The sequence below is a fragment of the Chaetodon auriga genome, chromosome 16 (genome assembly GCF_051107435.1).
Source record: "Chaetodon auriga isolate fChaAug3 chromosome 16, fChaAug3.hap1, whole genome shotgun sequence".
Taxonomy (NCBI): domain Eukaryota; kingdom Metazoa; phylum Chordata; class Actinopteri; order Chaetodontiformes; family Chaetodontidae; genus Chaetodon; species Chaetodon auriga.
The window spans coordinates 24,552,612-24,579,107 of record NC_135089.1 but is presented as its reverse complement, the minus strand read 5'-3'; the positions used below and the strand labels follow the sequence as shown (position 1 = coordinate 24,579,107).

General features: G+C 41.8%; 1 protein-coding gene across 1 annotated transcript in view; it reads right to left on the bottom strand.

Annotated features, from left to right (window-relative positions):
- smg1 (SMG1 nonsense mediated mRNA decay associated PI3K related kinase) overlaps window positions 1–26,496 on the bottom strand; it is a 148,023-nt gene that overhangs the window by 32,481 nt on the left and 89,046 nt on the right. Inside the window, exons 43-56 of the mRNA XM_076751852.1 lie at window positions 25,969–26,107; window positions 25,645–25,754; window positions 25,265–25,483; window positions 24,460–24,653; window positions 21,218–21,390; window positions 20,416–20,695; window positions 19,492–19,764; window positions 16,916–17,150; window positions 16,507–16,718; window positions 16,224–16,380; window positions 15,470–15,659; window positions 14,773–15,053; window positions 13,181–13,390; window positions 10,123–10,260 (exon numbers count right to left, since the gene is read on the bottom strand). Of these exons, the coding sequence (XP_076607967.1) occupies window positions 10,123–10,260; window positions 13,181–13,390; window positions 14,773–15,053; window positions 15,470–15,659; window positions 16,224–16,380; window positions 16,507–16,718; window positions 16,916–17,150; window positions 19,492–19,764; window positions 20,416–20,695; window positions 21,218–21,390; window positions 24,460–24,653; window positions 25,265–25,483; window positions 25,645–25,754; window positions 25,969–26,107 (2,811 nt within the window). The remainder of the gene's footprint in view (window positions 1–10,122; window positions 10,261–13,180; window positions 13,391–14,772; window positions 15,054–15,469; window positions 15,660–16,223; window positions 16,381–16,506; window positions 16,719–16,915; window positions 17,151–19,491; window positions 19,765–20,415; window positions 20,696–21,217; window positions 21,391–24,459; window positions 24,654–25,264; window positions 25,484–25,644; window positions 25,755–25,968; window positions 26,108–26,496) is intronic.

Sequence of the window (26,496 nt, the reverse complement as noted above, 5' to 3'; positions counted from 1 at the left end):
CTTCATCATCAAGCACAAGCTTGATTTTATGTTTTTAACTGAAACTTGGTTAGGACAAGATAACAGCGCAGCAGTTCTCAATGAGTCAGCCCCTCCGAACTTCAGTTTCATAAGTGAAGTAAGGATGCATAAGAGAGGAGGTGGAGTCGCCATTTTGTTTAATGATAGCATTCAATTCAGCAGAGTCTCTTATGGTCAGTTTGAATCTTTTGAATATGTTGCCATTCAATCTAAGTCTCCCTGTCGATCAGTCTTCGTAACCATCTACAAGCCTCCAAAATACAATGCAAAGTTTTCCGATGAGTTTGCCAATCTACTGTCTGTTGTTTGTATTGATTTTGACTGTGTTGTGTTAGTGGGTGACTTCAACATTCATGTTGATAATCTCAAAGATGGATGTGCTAAAGAACTTCTAAACATCCTGGATCATTTTGGCCTATCTCAGCATGTAACACATTCAACACATAACAAAGGGCATATATTAGATTTGGTTATTTCCAAAGGGCTCAATATCTCTGAGGTTGTGGTGATGGATGTTGCTCTTTCTGATCATTACTGTGTGTCATTTAAAATGGCCATACCTGCTACTCTTAACAAAAGTGGAACAGAGGTAATCAAAAAGCGTTATATTAATGATAACACCTGTGCAGTCTTTACTCAGTGTTTTACACCATCACCAACACTGCCCTCAGCTTCAACTGATGACCTTGTAAATAGTTTCAGTTCCAAAGTTATGGCTATTATTGACTCCATCGCCCCAGTTAAGACAAAAGTTTTATCAGGAAGGAAAAAGACACCTTGGAGAAACACCACACTGGTCAAAGTCCAGAAAAGAGTCTGCAGACAGGCAGAGCGCAGGTGGCGAAAAACTAAACTCCAGGTTCATTATGAGATTTACAAAAACAGTCTCCACACCTATAACCATGAACTAAAGAAGGCAAGGCAAGCATTCTTCTCAGAGATTATCAACAGAAACTGTAATAATGCCCGCACTTTGTTTTCTGTTGTGGATAGACTGACAAACCCCACAGCATCAGTCCCTCCTGAGCTGCTATCCAACAAGTCATGCAATGAATTTGCAGCCTTTTTTACAGATAAAATTTCAAGGATAAGACAAACAGTGTGCAGCTCCAGCTCAGGCAAAATGATAAGTCCATCTGTGCCTTCTTGTTCTACAGTTAATCTAGCACATTTTAAACTTCTAGATCATACAAGGCTGGCAGAAACTGTATCACAGTTAAAATCCACAACATGCTGCCTTGATACTCTGCCAACAAACTTTTTTAAAAATGTCTTTAATTGCATAGCTCCAGATGTGTTGCAGATTATAAATAATTCTCTTCAGTCTGGTCACTTTCCCCAGGCCTTGAAAACTGCAGTAATAAAACCTCTCCTAAAAAAGACTAATCTGGATGCTTCAGCGATAAGTAACTACAGGCCAATATCAAATCTTCCCTTTCTAGGAAAAATTATTGAAAGGGTTGTTTTTCAACAAATGCATGCTTTCATGATGCAGAACAATCTTTTTAATGCATTTCAGTCTGGATTTCGTCCACACCACAGTACTGAGACTGTACTTATCAAAGTTTTAAATGACATACATCTGAATAATGATGCTTCCAAAACCTCAGTCTTAGTATTATTGGATCTCAGTGCTGCCTTTGATACAGTTGATCATGACATACTTCTTGACAGACTGGAAAAGTGGGTGGGACTTACTGGCACTGTACTACACTGGTTCAAATCTTACTTACAAGATAGAGACTACTTTGTGTCAATTGGTGAGCATGTGTCTGAACGACAAAAGATGATGTGTGGGGTGCCACAAGGGTCCATTCTCGGACCACTTCTTTTCAATATCTACATGTTGCCCCTAGCTCAGATCATGGAGCAACATAATATTTCTTATCATACTTATGCAGATGATACACAACTTTATATTTCTGTGTCATCACATGACTACAGTCCCTTACTTTCACTGAGTGACTGTATTCATCAAATCAATGAGTGGATGTGCCAGAATTTTCTTCAGCTTAATGCAGATAAGACAGAAGTGATTGTATTTGGCCCCAAAAATGAAAGGTCAAAGATCAGTGCTCACCTTAATTCCATGTCACTGACAACAACAGATAAAGCCAGAAATCTTGGTGTAATTATTGATTCTGACCTGAATTTTAACAGCCAGTTAAAGCTCATTACCAAATCAGCCTACTACCACCTGAAAAATATAACCAGAATTAAGGGATGTCTGTCCAAAGAAGACATGGAAAAACTGGTTCATGCATTTATTTTCAGTAGGTTGGACTATTGCAATGGAGTCTTTACTGGCCTAAACAAAAAATCAATTAGGCAACTACAGCTGATTCAAAATGCTGCTGCACGAGTCCTTACAAACACCAGAAAAATGGACCATATTACACCAGTCCTCAGATCACTACATTGGCTTCCTGTGAATCAAAGAATAGACTTCAAAATCTTACTGTTGGTCTACAAAGCATTAAATGGTCTAGGACCAAAATATATTGTAGATTTATTAACTCCATATGAAGTATCCAGACCTCTCAGGTCATCAGGGACAGGTCTATTGTGTGTTCCCAGAATGAGAACCAAACAAAGTGAAGCAGCTTTCAGTTATTATGCTCCTCACCTGTGGAACACTCTCCCTGCACACCTGAGGTCTGCACCAACTGTCAGCTCATTTAAATCAGAGTTGAAAACATTATTATTCGCTACAGCTTTTACTTAAAGTAATCATTTTAAATGCTAGATTATTGTCTTAAACACTAAATTATTGTCTTTTACTGGCTTCCTTTAATTGTATTTTATTTTTATTCTTCTATTCTCTTCTAATCTCTTTCTTTCTTTGAAATGTATGATTTTAATGTATTTTTATGCTTCTGTAAAGCACTTTGAATTGCCTGGTGTATGAATTGTGCTATACAAATAAATTTGCCTTGCCTTGCCTTGCCTTACACACATGAGCAATCGTCATATTATAAGTTATAAAAATGACTGAATTTAAGATGCTGTTACTGTAACCAAATAATGGCATGGAATCATAAATTGACAGAATCAAGTTCAAAGTTTTGTAAGCTGAGCTAAGTTAATGAAAAACAATTTATGATCTTGGATGTGGAATCAAGTAAGCAATGTTCCACTAAGCAACATCCAAGTTCAAAGTCAACTCAAGAGAAGGAGTGTGTGGGAGCTTGACATTGCAAAGGAAGACCGATAGCACAGGAGGAATAACCATTTTCCCGCTGACTGTGGATTATAAATTGGAGTTTAAATTCTTCTTCACTCACTCTGCTGCAATAAAGATGGAACTTTGAAGGAACTTAGGGACTTTGGACAGTCATGGGTTTCTTCTAGTTTCCACATTTCTGTAGGAAGAGACAGGTTGTACTGTCCAGATAACCAATCTCTCTACCACTTTGATTAATGATTTAGCAGCAGCTGTTTTATTAGTTATATTTTTTAATTGTTGATTATTCTACTAATTGATTTATTGATTGATTTACTTTTTTTTTTTTTTTTACTGTAGCCTAAAGAAACTAACAGACCCTTCGGGTTTATCCCTAGCCACTAAATTTCATTCTAGCACCATGACAAGAGCCCACATCATCCTCAGAGAGTTTCATGTCTACATCCTCCTGTGTCAGGTGGGTGGGGGTGGTGTAGAAGAACAGACCTGTAACTGACCTTCTTCCCCCCCTTTTTGCATTCCTGGGGTTGTAAAACACCCCAGCTTTTAAGAGCTATTGACCATTTGAACTGTTTACAGGAAAGTTTTAATTCGGAGAGAGAGAAGATGTCTGGCTGTAGAACACCTTCTGACATTACTTCAGGGGAGCAAGAGACACAGACACTTTTACTTCAAAGGTTACCTTTCACCCAGGATGTTTCTCATGGAGATGCTAATTCTTTCTTGATAGCTCCGTGAGAGATAAGGACAGTAAAACCGTCTGAGTGCACAAGTGCCAGGTCTCAGAGGAACCTACAAAATCACATAATGCTGATGGGTTGTAAATTAGACATTCCTGAAGCAAACTGTGTTTGTATGTCTGTGTGCCTCTTTTCTATCACACAAGAATAACGAAATCTATATGTTTGAGTGAATGTTGGATGTTCTTACAGTACTAAACCCATAATCTGTGTGATATCAATGCTTTTCCTGTGTTTCTGGCTCATAAAATGACAAAACTGTGATTTTAGTTCTCCTAAAAGTTTGTCTGAGTTTCTACCATGGAACTATACTGCTGTCTAGAGGTCCGTAACAGTTAGGTTAGATACTTGATATAAGACAGTTATAATAAGTAGTCATAATAGTAGATAGTAATCAAATATAGTCTGCCTTTCCTTATCTTTGTCCTATTAAGGTAGTTATACCATTAGTCATAATATGTTTGGATGAGTATTTGAAAATGTTATCATATGTGTTAGTATGATTCTAGAAGAATGAGGTCATTATTCATCCAAGGTGTCTGACATGTTGTGAACAATGTTGAAATGTCCTTGAAAATTGGTCATTTAGAATATATATGATTGACCATAGTGAGCAGCAGATGAGTCCCTTGTACAAATCATTAGTTAATTCTCGCTCTATAAGGTGAGATCACATCGCGCTCCTGAAAGCCATCCCACATGCGCAAAAGCCTAATGGTCATTAGACACACCCTGGAGTGAATATACTGTCTTTTTCTTAGTCTTCGTTTGTCTTTTTCTTTTTCTCGCTAAGTGTAGTTGCTTGATTTCGTTATTCAGAAAATGCTCTTTTCTAGTTTTTTTTATCTTTGTGAAACTTTCATTTTTGCTCGCCATGTTAAGTCACATAATTTTTCCAAGGTTAAAATTCTAGTCACGTAATAATAATTTTGGAGACATTTTCGACCAGCCATTGAAAAGACTCTCAAATTTTCTCTCAAAATCCATAAGGTTATAATACTCTTAATTTTCTTAAATTCTCTCAGCCATTCATTCAAGAAATTAACTTACATTCGTATCCCCATTTTTCCTCAAAACTACTTCTCGCTATCGTCAAACTCATTCTGCCATTATTTGCCATAAGTTTCTCTATACAGTTGCTTGTGTTACGTCATATCACCCATATCCTCTGTCGTATTATTATTCATTATTCATATTCATTATTGTGTTTAATAAATAAGACTTTTCATTCAAGTCGTGGTCAGACGGTGTCCTTTTGAGCTGGATATAAGCAATCCCTGTATTGAGAATTTACGCTTCAGACTATCAGACTGGTTTATCGTTAGTTCATTCATTATCATTAAATCAGCAGTACAAGAAATAATGAATAAAATCCTTCTTAGCTGAGGAAGGTTGGTGCCCCTTATTTTATTTACGAATGCAACATTAACTTAGAGGTTTAATTAACTGATTCCCCTACAGTTGTCTGGAGGAGGGAATCTTCCTCGTCTGTCTGAGGACAGTTCCTTTTCCACAGGGAGCTGTGTTGGCCTGGCCTGGCCCTCCTCCTTCTTGGAGTTGTGGAGGCCCTTGTGGGCTGCTCTGGATGCTGTAGGTGGAAACCAGTACTGAGTCCATGGTCCAGGATATGTTGAGCAGGGACCCATGATCTTTCCTCAGGGCCATAACCTTCCCAATCCACCAGATACTGCAGGCCCCGACCCTGGCAGCGTGAGTGCAGAAATCAGCATAGAGAGTAGGTGGGTCCTTGCTCAATAATTTGAGGAGGTGGAGGTGGAGGTTCAGTGGGCATGAGAGGACTCTCTTTACTCGGGAGGTAGGGTGGACTCTGATAGAGCAGGGAAAGTGTAACCTTATTGCTGATGATTTTCTCGATGGGGAATGGCCTGATGAACCTGGGAGCCATTTTCCTGGACTCCACCAGGAGCAGGAGGACCCTCATGGTATTCTGGTGCCTGCATACGCTGATATTTGGCTGAGATGGTGTAGCGGCCCATGGTGAGGAGGAACAAGGTTCTGGCTCGAACTCAGGTGCGTCGACAGCAATGGATGAATCTTTGAACAAACGGGCAGGAGACCTCCCTCTCCAGTGCAGGGCAGAGCGGGGGCTGAAACCTGTATGCACACTAGAAAGGAGGCCTTTGGTGGAACTGGTTAGAGTGTTAGGCGTATTCCACCCACAATAGCTGTTGTGACCAGGAGCAGGGATTTTGTGATACCATACAGCGACAGGTGGTTTCCATGTCTTGGTTCATCCGCTCTGTCTGACCATTGGACTGGGGGTGAAATCCAGATGATAAACTTGCAGTGGCTTCTAGTATTGGGATGCAAACTGGGGGCCCAGATCCGACACCACATCCACTGGGAAGCAATGCAGACGAAATAACTGTTGTAACATCAGCTCTGCGGTCTCTTTGGCTGAGGCAAGTTTGAGAAGTGGAATGAAGTGAGCCATCTTGCACAGTCTGTCCACAATAGTCGGGATAACTGTGTTCCCTTGGGACGGAGGAAGGCCAGTGACAAAGTCAAGGGAGATGGGGGACCAAAAATGGGTAAGGATTGGAGGAAGTCAGCCAGGGCCTGATGAGATGGCTTCTGCTGGTTGCACACAGCACATGCATTAACGAACCCCCTGACATCCTCTTCCAGGGTAGACCATCAAAACCGTTGATGGAGGACGTCCCGAGTCAGGCTGGCAGGTGAGTGGACCCTCTGCAGGATGTTCAAGCGCAGGTTCCAAGGAACAACCGATCCTGAGGGCAGGTGCTGGGCCTGGGCTGATTCTCTATAGCCGCTTGCACTCTTTCCTCAATCTCCCAGGTGACGGGGGCTAACAGAAAGGAAGCAGGCAAGATGGGCGTGGTCTTCATCGCTTTTTCCTCCCTTTCCTGAAACTGACATGAGAAGGTGTCAGGCTTGATGTTCTGAGTAGGAGAGGGTGAAGTTGAATCAGGTAAAGAAGAAAGACCACCGAGTCTGTTTGGAGTTCAGCCTCTGAGCCATCCAAATATATCCGAGGTTCTTGTTCTTGTCCGTCCAGATATGGAAGGGCGTCTTCGTTCTTTCGAGCCAGTGGCGCCACTCTTCCAAAGCCATTTTGACAGCCAATTGTTCTCGGTTTCAAATGTCGTAGTTCCTCTTGAGGAAAAAGCATGGGGTGGAGCTTCTGGTTGGAGGCCACCCAGTGGGACAATATGGCTCCAATTCCAATGTCCGAGGTGTCCACCTCCATGATCAGCTGGCAGTCCAGATCAGGGATCTGGAGAATGGGTGCAGAGGTGAATCAGGTCTTAAATGTTTCGAAAGTCCTCTCTGCCATTGGAGTCCATTGAAACTGAACTGTCGAGGATGTCAGGCCTGTGGGGGTGTTGAATGCGGTTTTCCACTCATCTCCCTCTCGGATGTGGACCAGACTAATAATCATCAATAATCATGATACTCAGGCAGGACCATGGACAGATCAGGGGTGGAGCTGGGAGTGGGATGGTTGCTTGTCTGAGGCAGATCTGGTGGCAGGAGGTGCTCCACCCCCGAGTAGCTCCGGTGGCCCAATCAATGTGTGGGTTGGAGCCAGGTATAATGAGTAAGCCAGGATGAGAGGAATATGTCTAGACTTCAGGATGTGGAACTGAATAGTCTTGTGGTGGTTGCTGGACATCAGGATCTGGACTGGGGTGGTCTGGTGGGTAATGGTTCCCAGAAGACGACTGTCAAGAGCGTTGGTGGCCACAGGTTGAGACGGAGGGATTCAAGGAAGGTCCAGCTGGTGAGCCAGTTCCTCATCTATTATACTGCATCTGCCCCAGACATAGTAGCTCCCCAACTATTGGTGAGCCCTGTCTTTTGCTGGGCATCGGGAGACAAAATGACAGAGATTACACTGTTGTCTTCTCTCCCTCTCCTCTGATGCAGCTTGGTGCGCCCAGAGTTGCATGGACTCCATGGATTCCGTTCCCTCCTGTTGGGGTGCAGATGGAATGGATGATGATGACAAGGTGGCCGTGGGCGTTGCCCTAGGATGAGCTGCAGCTTGGCGAGCCGGTGTCCCCCATCCTCTCTCCTGCTGACAGACCTGAATGCGGAGGTCCACCCTGGTGGCCAGCTCAATGATGCTTTTATAGCTTTTTGTGAGTAGTGTATGATCAACCCATCTTTATCAAAAGGCTATGTACCACAGTCCTTTAAAGTAGCTGTAATAAAACCTTAACTTAAAAAGCCTACTCTTGATCCAGGGGTTTTAGCAAACTATAGGCCGATATCCAACCTCCCCTTTCTCTCAAAAATTCTTGAGAAAGCAGTTGCTAATCAGCTCTGGGACTTTCTACACAACAATAGTTTATTTGAGGATTTCCAATGCATCATAGCACAGAGACAGCACTGGTCAAAGTTACAAATTACCTTCTAATTGCATCAGACAAAGGTCTTAGTGCTGCATTCTATTGCAGAGACTGGAACACTTCACAGGCACTATGGGAACTGCGCTAACCTGGTCTAAAACCTACTTTTCAGACTACTCTCAGTTTTTACACGTTAATGATGACTGTGTGACTCTGTGCTCACTAAAGCCAGCTACAGTGTTCCACAGGGTTCTGTGCTTGGACCAATTCGATTCACCTTATATATGCTGCCTCTAGGGAACATTATCAGGAAGCACTCAATAAAGTTCATTGCTATACAGATGATAACCAGCTATATTTTTCAATGAAGCCAGAAGAAACCAATCATGTCTTCAGGACATAAAGACCTGGATGACATGCAATTTTCTGTTGCTAAACTCGGACAAAACTGAAGTTATAGTGCTAGGTCCTAAACACCTTAGAAACTCACTTTCTGATGATATAGCAGTTGTGGATGGCATTGCACTGGCCTGCAGCACCACTGTAAAGAATCTTGGAGTTATCTTTGATCAGGACATATCCTTTAACTCCCATGTAAAACAAATTTCAAGGACTGCCTTTTTTCACCAATGTAACATTGCAAAAAATCAGGCACATCCTGTCGTTTTTCGATGCAGAAAAACTAGTCCATGCATTCGTAACTTAAAAAATTTAAGAATAGAATTTAAAATCCTCCTCCTTACTTACAAAGCCATAAATGGTCAGGTACCATCTTATCTTAAAGAGCTCATAGTACCTTATTACGCGACTAGAGCACTGCGTTCCCAGAATGCAGGCTTAGTTATGGTTTCTAAAGTCTCCAAAAGCAGAACTGGAGCTGAAGCATTTAGCTATCAGGCTCCTCTCCTGTGGAACCATCTTCCAGTCTTTGTCCGGGAGGCAGACACTGTCTCTCGATTTAAGAGTAGGTTTAAAACTTTCCTTTTTGATAAATCTTATAGTTAGGGCTGGCTCAGGCTTGCCCTGGACCAACCCCTAGTTATGCTGCTATAAGATTAGATTGTCGGGGGACCTCCAAAGATACACCAAGCTCCTCTGTTCTTCTCTCCCTTTCCATCTACATGCTTTCATGTCCTACCACAGCGTGTTACTAACTTAGCTTCTTCCCCGGAGTCTCTGTGCTTTGTTGTCTCACAGGCTGAGCAGTGAGGAGTGCTGACTGAGCAGATGAGCAGATTAGAGTGAAAATGGCAGCAGGTAAGACCTGATGTGTTTGAGACATTTGTATTCTCTTAAAAACTAACTGGATTTCTGCGTAATTAAAAGGTGACCTGTGCAGTTCTCAAAGTACATTCTGTGTATCCTTGAGGTCTAACAAAAGTGATGATTGCATTTCTTTAAAATCCATCTTCTCTCCCTCTGCATTTGTTGGCACATTGCTGCACATTTTGGTGTTGATCATTAGAATGGTATGAAAAACACTGGCAGGACCTGTGTATTGAGTGATGTTTGTGCAAAGACAAACAAAATGGGGACCCACTCAGAAAAACAGTTCCATGGCCCTACTAGAGGTCAAAAACTCAACAGGGAATCCTTGAGCCCTCAGTATTGGCTCAGTTAGCTCTCTGTAGGGCTGCTGAGATTTTCAATAGTCTGTGTAGAATTTTATTTCCACTGATAACTTACATTGTTCACCCATGTGAGTAACTGTTTCATTTGATCCAATAACAAAATGGACAAATAAATGATTTCAGCACAACACCATCTTTGGTTGATTTGATTGATAGATTTAACACAGGATGCGTGTTATGATACTGGTGTGATGTGGTATGATACTGACCTGAATGGCAACTATGGCTCCCTCATCCTGACTCAGTTTGTACAGCTTCTTCTTCATGTTGCTGAGGATGACAGAGCGAGGAGGAATGCTGACACTTAAAGGTTGATTACTGGGGCCCAGAACATCTTCATGCTGCCACTGTAAGTGATCAGAATCAGAATCAGAAAAATCTTTATTGCCAAGTATGATTTTACACATACAAGGAATCTGTTGTAGTGCAGTTGGTGCATGACACATCTATTAAAAATAAGAGCACAAAATATAACAATATAAATATATTTACACAAGTCTGTTTTTTGTTTGTTTGTTTTTTCTGGAAACACAGTCTGTTTTTTCAAAAGGAAGTCCAATCTGAGCGTTAATGTAATGCATAGAGTTGTATTTATGTCAATATGGCAAGATGAGGCAGAGGTGGAGTATGAAGAGTGTCGGAGGGGTTCCAGGCCTTGTTGATAAGGCTGACAGCAGATCGGAAAAAACTGTTCTTGTGGTGTGAGGTTTTGGTCCTGATGGACCGCAGCCTCCTGCCAGAGGGGAGTGACTCAAAGAGTTTGTGTCCAGGGTGAGAGGGATCAGCCACAATCTTTTCTGCACGCCTCAGGGTCCTGGAGTCATACAGGTCCTGAAGAGATGGGAGATTGCAGCCAATCACCTTCTCTGCAGACCGAATGACACGCTGCAGTCTGCCCTTGTCCTTGGTGGTGGCAGCAGCGTACCAGATGGTGATGGAGGAGGTGAGGATTGACTCAATGATGGCTGTGTAGAAGTGCACTATCATTGTCTTTGGCAGGCTGAATTTCTTCAGCTGCCGTAGGAAGCACATCCTCTGCTGTGCTTTCTTGATGAGGGAGCTGATGTTCGGCTCCCACATGAGGTCCTGGGAGATGATAATTCCCAGGAAGCGGAAAGACTCCACAGTGTCAATAGTGGAGTCACAGAGGGTGATGGGGACAGGTGAGGCTGAGTTCTTCCTGTTGTCCACAACCATCTCCACCGTTTTTAGAGCGTTGAGCTCCGGGTTGTTCTGGTTGCACCAGGTCACCAGATGGTCAACCTCCCACCTGTAGGCGGACTCGTCGCCATCAGAGATGAGTCCGATGGGGGTGGTGTCGTCTGCAAACTTCAGGAGCTTGACAGAATGGTGACTGGAGGTGCAGTTGTTTGTGTACAGGGAGAAGAGCAGCGGAGAAAGAATGCAGCCCTGGGGGGATCTGGTGCTGATGGTCTTAGCGTTGGAGACGTGTTTCCTCAGCTTCACGCACTGTTTCCTGTCAGACAGGAAGTCTGTGATCCACCTGCAAGTGGAGTCAGGCACGCTCAGCTGAGAGAGCTTCTCCTGAAGCAGAGTTGGGATGATAGTGTTATACCTGAAAGAGCAAGCACTGACAACATCCATCGTCCTGCAAGCTTTATTGTGAATAGTATACCTCACATTGATGTCATGTTGTATTTAGTGTCAATATGAGTCAGTAACACACCGAAAAAAATCCTTTGCATTCAAGTGGTACTTATAAAAGATGGGAAGTCTTGTTGTGGTTATCTACAGAATCATCTGACTCACAGATTTTGTACATGTGAGTAGTGGAAAACAGAAATTCGACCAAGGTCTGTCGTCCATGGCAGCTTACATCCATGTAAACCCATGCACTTCTATATGTAGTGAAGACTCAAAGGAATCTAACAAAATATATTTGTGCATTTATTTATTTATTTATTTTTTGGCGAAATGAAAGTTATCACTATACTGACATGTATGATTCCAGTGAATAATTTCCAGTGAGAAACATGTGACTAAACTTATTAAACAGTTTTCACTTAAGAGAATTTTTTTTTCTTTTTTTTTAAACTTTTAACTACTTCAAGATAACAAAGAAAATCAGGTCATTCACATGTAGAACTCCCAAAATAATTCAAGACACCCATCAACCACAAATTAGTACAATAAGAGACTACCCATTCTAAACAAACAAAAAAGGAGAGAAAGGAGAAAAAACAAACAAACAAACAAACAAACAAACAAACAAACAAACAGGAGAACTGCCAAAGTTTCAGTCAGTATACTGCATAGGTCATAGTTTGCTCAGAATTCAAGATACAATATAGCAGCAGGTCTGATCAAGCAGTATCAGAAAAGGTTTCCACACCTTCAAGAAATGAGTTTGAGTTTCTTTAGCAAAAACGAATTTGTTCCATCTTAGCAAAAGAAAGCATTTCCTTACGCCACCTCTTAAAACATGGGGACAATGGAGACTTTCAGTTCAATAATATTAATTTTTTTAGCTGCAACCATACCTGCTTTGAGAGCCTGCTTTTGGTCAGAGCAACCAAATATAGCTAAGTTACAGTCTGGCAGAATGTTTATTCCATATTGTTTGGAAAACCAATCGAATATATCACTCCAGAAATTACTTAGAATTGGACAGTGCCAAAATAAGTGTGCCAGTGATCCTTCGGCAGTATGACATCTATCACACATGGGAGAAACTGATTCAAATATCTTGCTAAGCTTAATTTTTGAAAAATGCAGTCTATGTAAGACTTTAAATGGAATCAGTCTATATCTAAGAGACTATTTTTTACAGAGGTGTACAGAGGACTGATAGAAGGCTTCATGACATGGACAATCACCTGAAGCTCAATATCAACAAAATTAATGAGCTTGTGGTGGACTACAGTACTTCAAATATGGATGCAAAAAAGCAACAAATCTTAAAATGAGGATGCTTCACAGAGATGCTCAACCTGGTAGCACAGAGGATCTGAACAGTCACCACAGTTCCAAGGTGGTAACCCAAGATTAGTGTCACCAATTCAGTGTCTGACAAAATGTGATTTATGGCCACAATCTACCACTCTGTTACTGACAGTTATGGCATTCACCAATGGCCAGAATCACCTATTTGCTCCTATGAGACCTTTGTTTGAAATGTTGTCTTAATTAACATATAAATTCATCACTTATGGCTAAAACCAATCAATCATTTCAATGTCATTGCAGTCTTTGAATAGCATATGAATGAAGCTTATCAGAGACATGGACACACACTTCAGTCTGTACCTGAAACACAGCGATGTGCAGTTGGCTCCTCTGCAGGCTGGCCTTGGTGGCCTCCAGGTTGGCGTCCAACCTCCTCAGCAGGTCTAGTTTCTTCCAGGCTGTGTCATAGGAGGAGGCCAGCACGGTGGCTCTGTTCAGCAGCAGCTGGGAGACTCGGCCTGACGCCAGGCTTTGCTCCACTGCCTTCTTACAAAGCTCATCCAGAGACACCTTCAGAGCCAAGGCAGACAGTGCATGTGGTGAGCTTTTGTACACTTTTTGAACACTGACACAATGAAAGGATATATGTGCACTACCTACAATGACAGGTCTGTCCAGCAATTATTCTTTCTCTCTTGTGCTTTCTGTGTTATGAGGGCAGGATGAGCCTCTGCAGGCAGGCACACCCACACCCACACTCACACACAAAGGAGGGCAGAGAGGCTGTGGTGGGTAGAATGAACCCAAGTGAAGTCAAAAACATCACTTCAGTTAATAGCTATGCTCATTACTGTGAAATAAAACCTTTGTAATTAAAATGCCAATAAGAGCAATTTATTTAAAAAATCCTCACTACATTCTATAGAAGCACCATAGAGAGCATCTTGACCAGTTGTATCTCTGTGCAGTGTGGAGGCTGCAGTGCTGCTGACTGGAAGAATGTGAGGAGAGTGGTGAGGACAGCAGAGAAAATCACTGGGACTTCTCTCCCCTCCATTCAGGACATTGCTCCCATATGCTGCATGTTCCGTGCTAAAAACATCATCAGGGACTCCTCACACCCCCACCACTATCTGTTCTCCTTGCTGGCCTCTGGAAGGAGGTTCTGCAGCATTCGGTGCAGGACCTCCATGTTCTGCAACAGGTTTTTCCCCCAGGCCATCAGACTGCTAAACTGTAAATGAGTGTTTTTTCACCTTCGTTATCACCTCAGGGTACTCTGCACTTTAATATTAACCTTAGCATATAATTATGCTGCTATATATTTAACTGACTTCATATTCCTGCTGCTATTTTCAACCTGTTCTATTTCACATACTGTATATACCAAAATACACTGCTGTTTTACTTGTATATATCACTGCACACTTTTTTTTATTTATGTGTATACATATTGTGTGTGTGTGTGTGTGTGTGTGTGTGTGTGTATATATATATGTACACACACACACACACACACACACACACACACACATATATGTATATATAGATAGATCGATAGATACATACACACACACACACACACACACACACACACACACACACACACACACACTTTTTGGAAAGATTTTTCAACCCTGTGCTGAGCTTGTTGCAAACAAATTTTGTTCGGTGTTCACTTGCTGTCTACTAAATGACAATAAAAGCTGTCTAAGTCTAGTATTTGGAGCAAGTGCAACTGTAGCTTTTGAAAAATTATACCACAGTCAGTGGGCTACTGTTTTTTAATGTGAAAATACATACTTAATCTACATTTCATATCTTTTAATGTGATGTATGGAAATGAAAAATGAAAATTAATGAATGCAGTTACACCTTATGGCCATATCCTTCTGCATCACTAACTGCTCACCAAAAATCTATCTCACTCACACACAAAAAATGTATAATACCTTGCTCTCTGCACCAAAGTCTTTTGCCTCCACCATGGTGACAATGTCAAGGCCGAGTGCAGACATGCTGCTGCAGAGGGCCAGACCGAGGGCTTGGCTGGGCAGACCCATAAGCATCTGTCGAACAAACTCAGCTGTGAAGGACTTGATTGGGCGGGTCATCTTGTCCTCACTGACCACTATCACGCCTGACCCCGTTGCACTGGGCCGCTGGTATAGCACCTTCCCCAGACCAACTGGTCCATTTGTAGGTAATAGGTCCTCAGCTGAGGGACAGGTACCTGAACACACAAGATTTGTCACACACTTGTCAGACAGAAGGCTGAAAAGCTGACCAATGAACTTGTAACACTGATGGTCATAGACCATAAATATGATTCAAATACGAATTGTTAAAACAACCAAGTGCAGATGTAATTGCCCAAAATGAATCTTCTTTGCCTGGGAAACACTCCTGTACACATCTGTACAGAGCAGAAACATAATAATAAACATTTTAGACCACAAGATGGATCAAGAATATTAACATATTGTTTTAGGCATGTCCTCCATAGGGTTTGTACAAAGTTCAGCTCACAGGTCTTATTTAACAGGTGACTGGTGATCAGCCCATCACTATAGGTGGATGGTTTATAAATGGAAGGTCTGAGAAACTTGGTTCATCCTAAGTTCTTATGTTGCAGTGAGGAGCTCTTACCAGACAGAGTCTGAGCAAAGGAGGCACACAGCTTGAAGAAATCCCTGATGGTTTGCAGTCTCTTCAGGAAGAATACCTCTTCCATCCACTGCCGCTGGTTCAGGCTTTCAAAGAAGTGAAGCTGTGTGGCCCAAGCCTCCCTCAGAACATCCACTTTCCTCCAGGCTGATGGTATCTCCAGAGAACTCAGCTGAAGATGATGAGGTGCAGAAGAACATGGGGTAAAAGGGAGAAGAAATTATGCTGATGAAAATTATGACTGGTGGCTAAATCCTGGATGTACAAAACTCAATGTTTACCACTTGCTTGTTTAAGATCATATCCACCCACTCCCACAGTCCATTGTATAAAATGTAGGCCCACAATCTGAAAATCTCATTTCACAAAATATTTTCTTTTTTGAAAAACTCTACAGGATAACGGGGTGATAAAATCCTCTGAGTGTAAAAAAGACATTGGCTTTAAATTAACAAAAGCCATCAAATAGTAATTTGATGCATCTGTGTAATGTGATGACGATCTAATGGGACCTGTAGGCTGACTTGCCTCACACAGACCTCTAGCTTGTGGTTTTTACTCAAGATAAGGCTTACATAAAAAGATGATCACATGAAAGAGGACCTAAATCTCAATATAAAAAAGGCACAAGAGATCCAATAAATATCAAATAACACACTTTATGCAGGGGAGAACATACTGTCATTTAAAGCCCATCATTACACTTATTACATCTAAAAAAAAACAAGGATTCTACCTTTTCTGTGAGCTGCCCAAAGGCAGTCTCTAGCTGTGTGAACATGCCATCGAAGGCCACCAACAACATTTGACCTGCAGACATCTTTGGTGTGTCCTGGCCTGGTCCATTCATGCTGCGAGGCTGGATCAGCTCAGAGTACTGAGCATGCAGCATCCTGAACACAAACATGTTTTCGTTCATCAGACATAATTTGGATTTTAAGCATTTGCAAGATTGCCATCAGTTAAGCCAATGCTGCATCTGGTGAAATTCATGACTAGAATTCCACAGCAGCTATTACCTGGTGATGTGGAGGCAGTGGTTGTGCCCGTCGTGGTCCAGGCCTGTGGTAGCCTGCAGACCGTCAGCCAAACCCTGTAGGCCAAGACCATCAGAACTCTGCTCCACCAGCTGCTCTAACTCTGCCAACATGGACTCCAGGGTGGGCTCTCCTTTTATCATACAGCGCAGAGCCTCTGGAAAGATGATCTGACGGAAGTTGGTGTTCAGTTCCTTCGGTGAAGAAAGATACACATGAGTCTCGGAAAACCTTTTTTTCACTGGAACATACCGCATTAACAGAGCATTAACGTACACTTCAAAACAAAAACATGACACAAAATTGTAATAAGCCTCTCATTTCCATCTGGAAAATAGGCTACTCCTAGTTGTATCTGTTTGATTTCACTGTGTTTTGGGGGTGCACTTACCTGCAAGCAGGTGTACACAGCATTGGCCAGGTACACAGCCTGGGTCGTAGCTGAGGGTGCAGGCAACTCCAGATCATGAGGCAGGAGTGGGCAGCGTTGTAGCAGTGTTGCCAGGGCACTGACATTTCCAGTCATACTGCAGAGCTCCTCCAGGAACCATGCCCCATCCCGAGATGTCAGGTCAACTAGCTGTTCTCCAGCACTGGTGGCTGCACCCTCCATCACCAGATTCCGTCTGGAGAATAAAAAGACAGTGACCCCCTTCTGTTCACCTGCAACTTTGCTTTTCACTTTCTCAGTTCTACTTTCCAGAAGCATATTTCTAAACAAGACTAGGTTGAAACCTAGTATATGGCTGGAGTGTGTATGGTCAAGGGGCTGTATCATGGCCAGATAGTTACAAAAATAGTTAGTGGTAGTGTCTATAATTCCTGGATATCAAATGTTCATCTGCAATTTTCTGTAGCCTAGTGGTTCTTAAACTGTACTGAAGGAGCATATTACATGACATGGTAAAGGAACGTTTGAGTCAAAAATGTTACAAATACAGTTCGAAATATACATTCTACTCATATCTTAAGATGTTTTCCCACTTATATCTTGTAGGAAAACAAGACCTCTAACTGACCCTTCTCCCTTGCAATTCCAGCTGCAAGGAGTTAAGTATCATTTTGTCTGTTTACTGCGCTAATTTACTACTTACTAATTTACTGTGCTGTATGGTGTTAATTCAGAGAGAGAAGGGATGTCTGGCTTGGATCCCCTGGAGATGCTAACTATTTTTTACAGCTCTACACAAGATGCAGGCATTAAAAATGTCTGAATGGACAGTTTGCAGGCCTCAGAGAGACCCTAAGATTCAGATAACATTGACAAGTTGTAAATCAGACATTCCTGTAGCAAACTGTTTTATGTGTCTGTGTGCTTTCTTTTTTCTACCACATCAGGATAATGCAATTTATATGTTTGATTCAACTTTGGATGTTCCTGCAGCACTAAACTCATAATTTGTATGGTATCAATGTTTTTCCCGTGTTTCTAGCTTGTAAAATGACAAAACTATGGTTTTAAATTACATCAGCAGTCCACGTTTCCAGCATGGAGCCATACTGCCATCTAGAGACTAGTAGCGGTGAGGTTTTAGATACTTGATATGAGACAATTATAATTATTAATGCTTAATTCACCAAATATAATCTGCCTTTCCTTGTTTGTTCTATTAGTTAGTTATGCAATATAAGATGAAATCACAGCATTCCTCCTCTGTCATTCACTCTAAGTGCGCAAGGTCTGTTCGTCAGCCCGGAGGGCAGAAAATATACGCCCCGCAGCGTGCGGCAAGCGCTCGATTCTTTGTTTGACTTCCACTTTCTTCTTTGTTACACTTCTTCTTTGATGTCTTTTTGTCCTTCCTTGGTCTCACTTCTTTGTTCTTGACCAGTCTCTACATGTCCCTTACTCATGCCACTTTTTCGGCATTTTACTTTTTCTTTAGTTTTTGTAAGTTCAATTTTTGCTTGTCAGTTGTCTTTTGCCCACCTATTGGCGTGTTATTTTAATCTTTTGTCTGCTTTTGCTCACAACGTTAAACCGCACAAGTTTTTCAGAGTCAAAGACAAACTCTTCTTTTCTTTAACCATTAAAGCCGAATCACGTAAGAAGATCCTTATAGATACTTCTGACAGGCAGTACTCTCAACTTTATTATTAGCCGAGTCATTTTTGCCATACAACCGTCAGCCTCTTAGGACTGAAGTTCTGCAGCCTGACTCAACCCATCTGTCTGGGTCAATTAGCCATTGAAAGAGATGCTCCTTCTCTGTTGCTGATGCTGATGGCTGAACCCCTGAAGCATCTCTGTCCAACACTGGCTCTCCACCGCGGTTCGACTGGTTCTCCCCCGTTGGACCGCAGAGCAGATTGGAGCCGACAGTCTGGGGCCCCCTTCCTTTGTGGCCATTCAGGACAGGCCATATTATTCATTATTCATATCCATTTTCATTATTGTGTCAGATAAATAATACTTTTCAGTTAATTCGTTGTCAGGCGGTGTCTTTTTGAGCTGGAAATAGACGATCCTTGTATCGAGAGCTTGCGCTTCAGATGATGAAATTGATCTCCCATTAATTCATTAATTATTATTAAATCACGCAATAAGTGGGCATTGACTAAAAGGTTTCAGTACTGCATGTGCGAGGGATGGACACACTAGGAATAGCCACCTTCACTTATAGAATCTGCAGTTATGGTACGTAACTAACGTTTGTGCCTTCTCATCTTAAAATGAGAAAATTCCAAAACTCAGCAGATAAATTGCTTAACTTGATCACCCAGTCATTGGCATAGACTTTCACATTTATAAGGCTAGCCCCTGCTTTGCTGCAGTCCAGCCAAAATCTGTTTGATGTATTTGTGATATTTGAAGGTTTCAGAAATATACCTGTTGTAAAAAAAGCTTATTTTAGCAATGCAGCCACTGATGATATTGTACCACTAACTATTTTCCATTAGTGTGAGTGGACGAACAGCCCAATGAAACGTGGAATGAATGACATGAATGAAAGATATGTGTTAAACCTGCAGAGTGTGCATAGGGCAGAGGTAATGATTCCAGCCAGACTAAGGGACCCTGGCTCTCCGTTCTCCTGAAGGAAGACTGTGATGCAGTGGTCAATCTCCTGTAGCTGTTCCTCGCAGACTGCTGCAGTTGTACCCTCAGCTTTCAGTCGCTCTGCTTGGTGCATCACACGATCATTAGCATCAGCCACTTGGTGCTGTAAAGTCAACTCCACACTGGACAGGAACTGGCAAGAGGCTGCAGGAGGTTGGGGAGTAAACAGCAGCTCATATCTGTAAAGTCAAGGGGAAACAAAGATCAACTGTGAGCATGATAAGTTACAGGTGAGTGCAACAACACAATCAACGTGACAAAATCTTACTGATAAAATGCTAAATCAAATATATTCATAGCCCAGTCTCTGCATAATCTTGAGCAACCAGAAAAATGTTTCTGGAACGTTATGTTGTTTTTTGTAACCTTGCAACAACTCCAAAGAGGAGATGCTGTTGCCTGGTAAGAGCTAAAGACAATAGTGCGTCAGCCATGAGAGGATATGGAAAACAAAATTACAGCATAAATTTATATTATACCAAAGTTTAATTTCTTCATTCATACAGTACATTAAAGGAGGCAGTTTTTTTAAAAACAGGAAACAGTAAAGTGTATTTAAAGTAGAAGTAACAGTAAGAATATATATAATATTTATATATCACACCTAGATATTGCAATAATTATTGACTGACGTGAACCCAGACTCATTTAAGATTTCAGAGCTAAGCCCCAGATCTGCACTAACCCTTCAACCGCCCTTGAATGAGAGGCATATAATCATCTGAAAATAAACCACACCATGCAGAATCACAAATTTGCCAGGGAAATGACATAGAGGCTCTTAATAGTTTGTGTGATGCCATAGAGGAAAGCCTGCTGCAGTTCCTTACTGTCTGCAGATGTGCTGGCAATGGTCCACTGTCATGTCTCTCAGCAGTTCCTCAAACCAGGCCTTCCACTGATAGGCACGATGGAGCAGTAGGGTAGCCCGAGGGTACAACAAAGCTACTGTAGCATAGCTGTGCAGCTGCTCCAGACAGCCACGAAGGGCCCCACGGCGCTGCTGCAGCAAGGAGCTCATCTCTGCCTCCAGGCTCTCACACTGGCTTATCAGGTGGGCCTGGCCTGCATTCTGCAGGAAGGCTGTAGCTGGTACATAGCTGGGAGGACCTGGAAAAATGGGACAACCAAGACCAAGATGTAACACAGCTCAAGGAAACTAGAATTAAATGCTCCATGTGGCATTTTAACAATACATTTTACCACACTCATTTAGAGATGTAAAATTATGCCTGAAAACCTAGCAGCCTTGAAATCACATTCTAAAGTGCATGCTGGCAGGTTGATCTTGAGGGAATTTGCTTGATTGTTTTCTGGCATAAAGCAGGAGTACTTTATAGCAGAAGAAAGAGGCTGGTGTTGTTAAAGCAGTAAGAGAAATTATTGCCTCTTGTCAAAGGCAACATAAAATGTCACAATTCTTGTTTCACTTTAAATGTATGTTTCACACTAAGCAAACCTAATTAGCACCCAATGGTAACTAGATAATTACACAGATCATATACAGAAATGTTACTAAAAACTGGGAACAGTATTTTACTTAAAACTCAAGAAATGCTACAAAAATGAACTTTTAAAATGGATTTTAAAAGTGCACCCATTTGTCCTTGCATGATTTCCATTGGGACTAACCAAGATCTATCGGGGTGCTGATGTCTTGAAGCAAGCTGGCCAGTTGGGTGGCCTCCAGGTTGGAGAATGCTGCCTGGTACTGGGAGATCCACTGGTCCAGGTCAGCCAGTTTGCTCTGAATGGCCTCCTGCACTGTCCGCTGCCGCGACTGCAGCTGGGTGTGTTCAGAGTACCTGTGACGAGGAGGGCTTGAGATTAAGCTTTTAAAATCTGGTGTGACATACTGTTGCATAGTGTATTTATATAGAGTCATCTGCTGGGCTCCTCCCTGCATACAAAGAGAGAAAATCTGGAACTCAATAACTGTGGAAAAGCTCAAGAAGTTGCAGTGAGGTTTCCAAGAAGCTGAATGGTGACATGCATTTAACTTGAAACCAAATTATTACTAAACTTTTTAATTTACACTTTTTCCAAATATTATAATGGTATGTGAGCAGCATGTTTATTTATTTTGCCAAGATTGCATTGCTGGGATTATATGAAAATACAAATGTTACAAGACACATGAACTAATCTAAAAAATTAATTGATCAAAATTAAACACTTGAGAATGTGTCCCAGGGCCACATTTATGTCTTTTGAATTGGTTTAAATCAACACCTCTCTCTCATACACACACACACACACACACACACACACACACACACACGCACACGCACATAAATACATACATACATACATACACAAATATACAGTGGCATTCAAATAATGGATATCCCTGGTCAAAATTTCTGTTACCTAACATAGCTAAGCAAGTAAAGATAACCATAACCTCCACTGTTCCTGTCAACTGCCATTTCTTAATAACATAACAAACTGCAGAAACAACTACCTGGAAACACTTTGCTATCTTCTCATAGCCTTTTAGTGCATAGTGGGCATCAATCATTTTAGTTTTCGAAGTGCTAGAACGCTGCTTAAAGGAGCCATGGCTGCTGATTGTTGGGTCAAAGTTTAAGAGTCACAGTATTTACAAAACTCTTAAATTTGCATCCCCTGGCCTTTCCTGATAATGATTGTGATCAAAGCATAGCACTATCAATTCAGGTAAGAGAGGTCAAATCTCTTGCCCAAACTTTGCATAGTGCCCCTTGCCCCCCTTTGCCTTTTTTTCACTCTGAAATTAAACAAAACAAAAATATTGCACCAATCTTGTTTAAAATGCTGAAAAGAATGTTTAATCTTTTACATTATGCCTTTTGGAGATCACTCCATGTTCTACTCACTTAACTATTTACAGTAACAGACATTTTGACATGGGATGCCTTAACTTGCCATGCCACTGTGTAGTATAATTTTCTAACAAAGATATGTGATGATGAAGAGATATCATGTTGCAGTGCTTTAGAATAAATCATGTATGTCATGTGTGTTCTGTTTTAGATTAAGGAAAGTACATTAGTACGACGGAGAAGGACATGAGTTAATCAGGATGAAATGGCTGTGATGAACTAATTGTCCATGTAGCCTCCCTGTGACCCTGTTATGAACTAAGGTCGCTTTCACACCAGAGCTGTTTGGTCCGCTTTAAACGCACCAGAGATCGTTTCCTCAGATAGTCCGCTTTGTTTGGGCAGGTGTGATAGCTCATCCAAACTCCGGTGCAGACCAAACAAGCGAACTCTGGTCCACCTGAAAACGTGGGTCTCGGTTCGCTTGCAAGTGAACCCTGGTTCGGTTCGTATGCAGTGTGAAAGCTCACCAGACCAAACACAGGACCAAATGTACTTAGTGATGCTATACACAGTGCATACGCAGTGCATCTAGGGTAGAGGGAGTACAGCGCGCACTCCAAACCAAAACAAATGTGGCAAGAGGGCACACGTGGTCAGACGAAGCTCAAAGCTCTCCTTGAAATAGGCTCAGATGACCACATAAAACTACTTCTGACATCCACTCACAAAAACAATGCTCCCTGACAAGCTACGATAGCATTATAGAAACAGTTGTGTTCACTAACGCTGTAGCATTCCCTAAAATAATGTGACCAAGCACAATACAAGACAGCTAGTCCACCCGTTTGTAATCCGTGAGGTTACATACCTTGCCCGCCGTCTGTGTAGCAACACCAACAACCCATAGTCTGTCAACAGTCTTCTCGTCTCCTCAGTCTTCTCCTCCGGTGCCACCTCTCTTTTATTCGTGACACTGCGAAATGCTCCATGCCTCACTGCCTTACCAGGCGGTCATATTCACCGCTTGCCAAGCCATGTGCATTTGAAACGTAAAGAGAAACACCATCCCCAAAACAACCAACTTCACATGGTGTTCCATGTTTACTGTTGTTTTTCCGGGCCAGGAGGGAGGGATTTCCCCTCCTACTTTGTCCAATCGACAAACGCCCCTTTCAACCACTTGATGCTGCTCAGAAAGTTTGGTGCGCTTTAGAAATCACAGTGTGAAAGTAGAACTGAAACAAGTGATAAATGCAACAATGTTGCGACTTTCAGCTCCCCAATCGAACCGAGTCTGCTTGGTCAGGTGTGAAAACGACCCAACTGTCCATGTACCCTCACTGTGATTTTGTGTTATGAACTCTGTCCTTGTAACCTCACTGTGATCTTGATGTAATCCTAAGTGCACTTGCATAAAACTATTATTTTTAAAAAATATCAAGTGACAGCCAAGAAATAATGGTGTCTGGAACTAGTAATAACTTAGACAAAACTGAAAAGCAAGACCAAAGAAGGAAAATACTGGTGTAATCTGTCTGAAGGAGATTACTAAAAAAAAGAGGACATGACCCAAGGATGTCCTAGTAACTAGGGAGCATCTGGAATGGGAAATGTAATAAGACACAGAAAAAGCCATCTGCTAATATGTGTTGAGACATTACCTAATGGTGTATTAAGATTAAGACTCATACAATGTTTAGAGGATGGACAATAGGCGTGGACAAGTACAGTCTCAACTGTATAAAAGCAGACACACCAGCCATTTTAGATCAGAGCTCTTCACGTGTATCTGTGTGCATGTTGAACAACTCTCCTTTTCTGTCGACATAAAAATCTTTGCTACCCAGAACTCTGACTCCTGCTGATGATTTCATTGAACACCAACGAGAAGATTTTCTTGAACAATTGAGCATGGCTAAAAACTTAGAATTCTTGGTCCATGTGGCTTGGGGCATCGGTTCCAATTCCAAGAACTGCACATACGTGTGTGTGAGTGTGTGTGTGCGCGTTCATACATATTTAAATGGACATGGATTTGGAGTAAATGAGTATTGTGTTGTCACAGACCTTTGCTCCAGGGTGAGGATGAGATGGTCCGGATGGTTCTCTGCTCCCTCCAGGAAGGCCATCTCCTCCTCAAGTTTGGCTTGTAGTTTCTCCCCTTGGCAGAGCACCTCCTGCAGGACCAAGTACTCCTCCACGGACTCTTCCACTTGTGGCAGGACTGCCAGCATCTCGTCACGATTCTTAAACCAGTTCACCTGCACAAAGTCCACACAGTACACCAATCACTCAAAATCCTCAAATGCTTTGCTTCATCTGTGTGTGGTTCTTCAATGAATCTTGAGTTCCCTGAGGTTTTGTAAGTAGAAATTTTATTTCCCAGAGTTTAACCATAACCTTGGTCTGACCTCTGGTCTCCAGTCTATACCTTGCTGCCTTCTTGCCTCCACTAGAGCGCTTCATCAAAAAAGAAGACATTCATTGTCTCCTCCTGAATTCAATTTTAGTCAGATTGATGAATCCTGAATCACCATTTCAACCAGGATTGCCAAAACATTCTCCCTTGAAGGGCAAAAACTCAAACTTAATGGTGGGTCAGAGGCCAAAACCAAATCCCTAATGTATTGCCCACAGGCCTAACTTTGGTCAGCTGTAATTTAGAGACTTAGAAAATATCCACAAATTTCTTGAAAAGTTCTCCACTAACTTACTGAAATGAAACAAATAAATAAAAGATTCAATAAGATTAAACGTTAGAGAAGCTCAGAAAATTCAATCCAACTCAATTCAATATGTTCAAAATGTCTATCACAGCATAGTTGCACAACACTGGCGAATATAACACATTTAATAACTAATGAGATGAGACCTTAATCTCAGCCACCCTGGAGGAGAAGAGAGAGCGTGTGATGTCTCTCTCCATCTCCCTCTTGCTCTGCTTGCTGTCAGCCTGTTGGCCTCCTCCTCCATATACTGCTCCAGCAAAGCCCACCTCCCCCCCAGCAGTCCAGTCAACCAGGGGATCATAGACAAAGGCTTCCAGCAGAGTCAGTAGGGTCTCTCGGCCCCGGCGCATCATCTGAACCACCTGAAATGACACAACTGATTTCAGCATTTATTCAGCAGCAACTATCTGCAAAACACAGCAAACATTTTTATTACAGATCAAGATTTGAATTGTAAGTATAGCGTATACACAATTCAGTATGAAAGTGATCGGGTCTAAGTAGTGTGCGATATGACAGGAACCTGTTCACAGGACAGTCTGAAGATGCCCTCAACCCCAGTGACTCCCAGAGCAGTCTCAATGTTGTGGGTCATCCTGAATGGGACTTTCTCTGGCACCCGCAGGCTCTTCCCTTGACACAGACACAGACACAGACACACAGTTATTCATAATTGAGTACATTTTATGACATGCTACACACATCACTTTAATCGGCAAATGAAGACGGACATATAATCACATAAGACAAAGCAGAGTCTACATGTTGGGCATAAAGCAGTTCTTCATGTCCTTCTGATTCAACTGACTCAACACACAGTAAAGTAAGTAAAAAAGTTGAAACTGACCTTTTTCAAAGCATACATTGTAGTCAATGTGCACCACTTCTCCAGTGGTCATGTCAATCAACACATTATCAAGGTGACGGTCGCCAAGGCCAATGATGTATCCCACCATCGACATGACAGCAGTTGATCTGGCGTACGACTGCAGAATCAAAGAAAAAGAAAAACAGACTGAACTTTCATCATTGATGACATTTCTGAAGATCCCATACCACTGTTCTTTTAATAGTGATCAATGAAATGAAAAGCTATGGTCATGTTTAAGAAACCACTGATTCTTGGGAATTTGGATAAAACAGGTTTTAATTTTGAAAATTAAATGTTACTTAAATTACAAAATCTGAAGGTATGTCATCATAGACCTCCTCATTTTTTTTTTTTTTTATTAGTTATTATTCTGTTTTTGTCAACACCGTCAGACACAATAAAAGGAAAATAATTTTTTATTTATTTGGTCTAATATGTATTTAGAGTTTTTAAATCATTATCTGGCATTCTTAGTACACACATATGCTGTTAAGTGTTGAATAT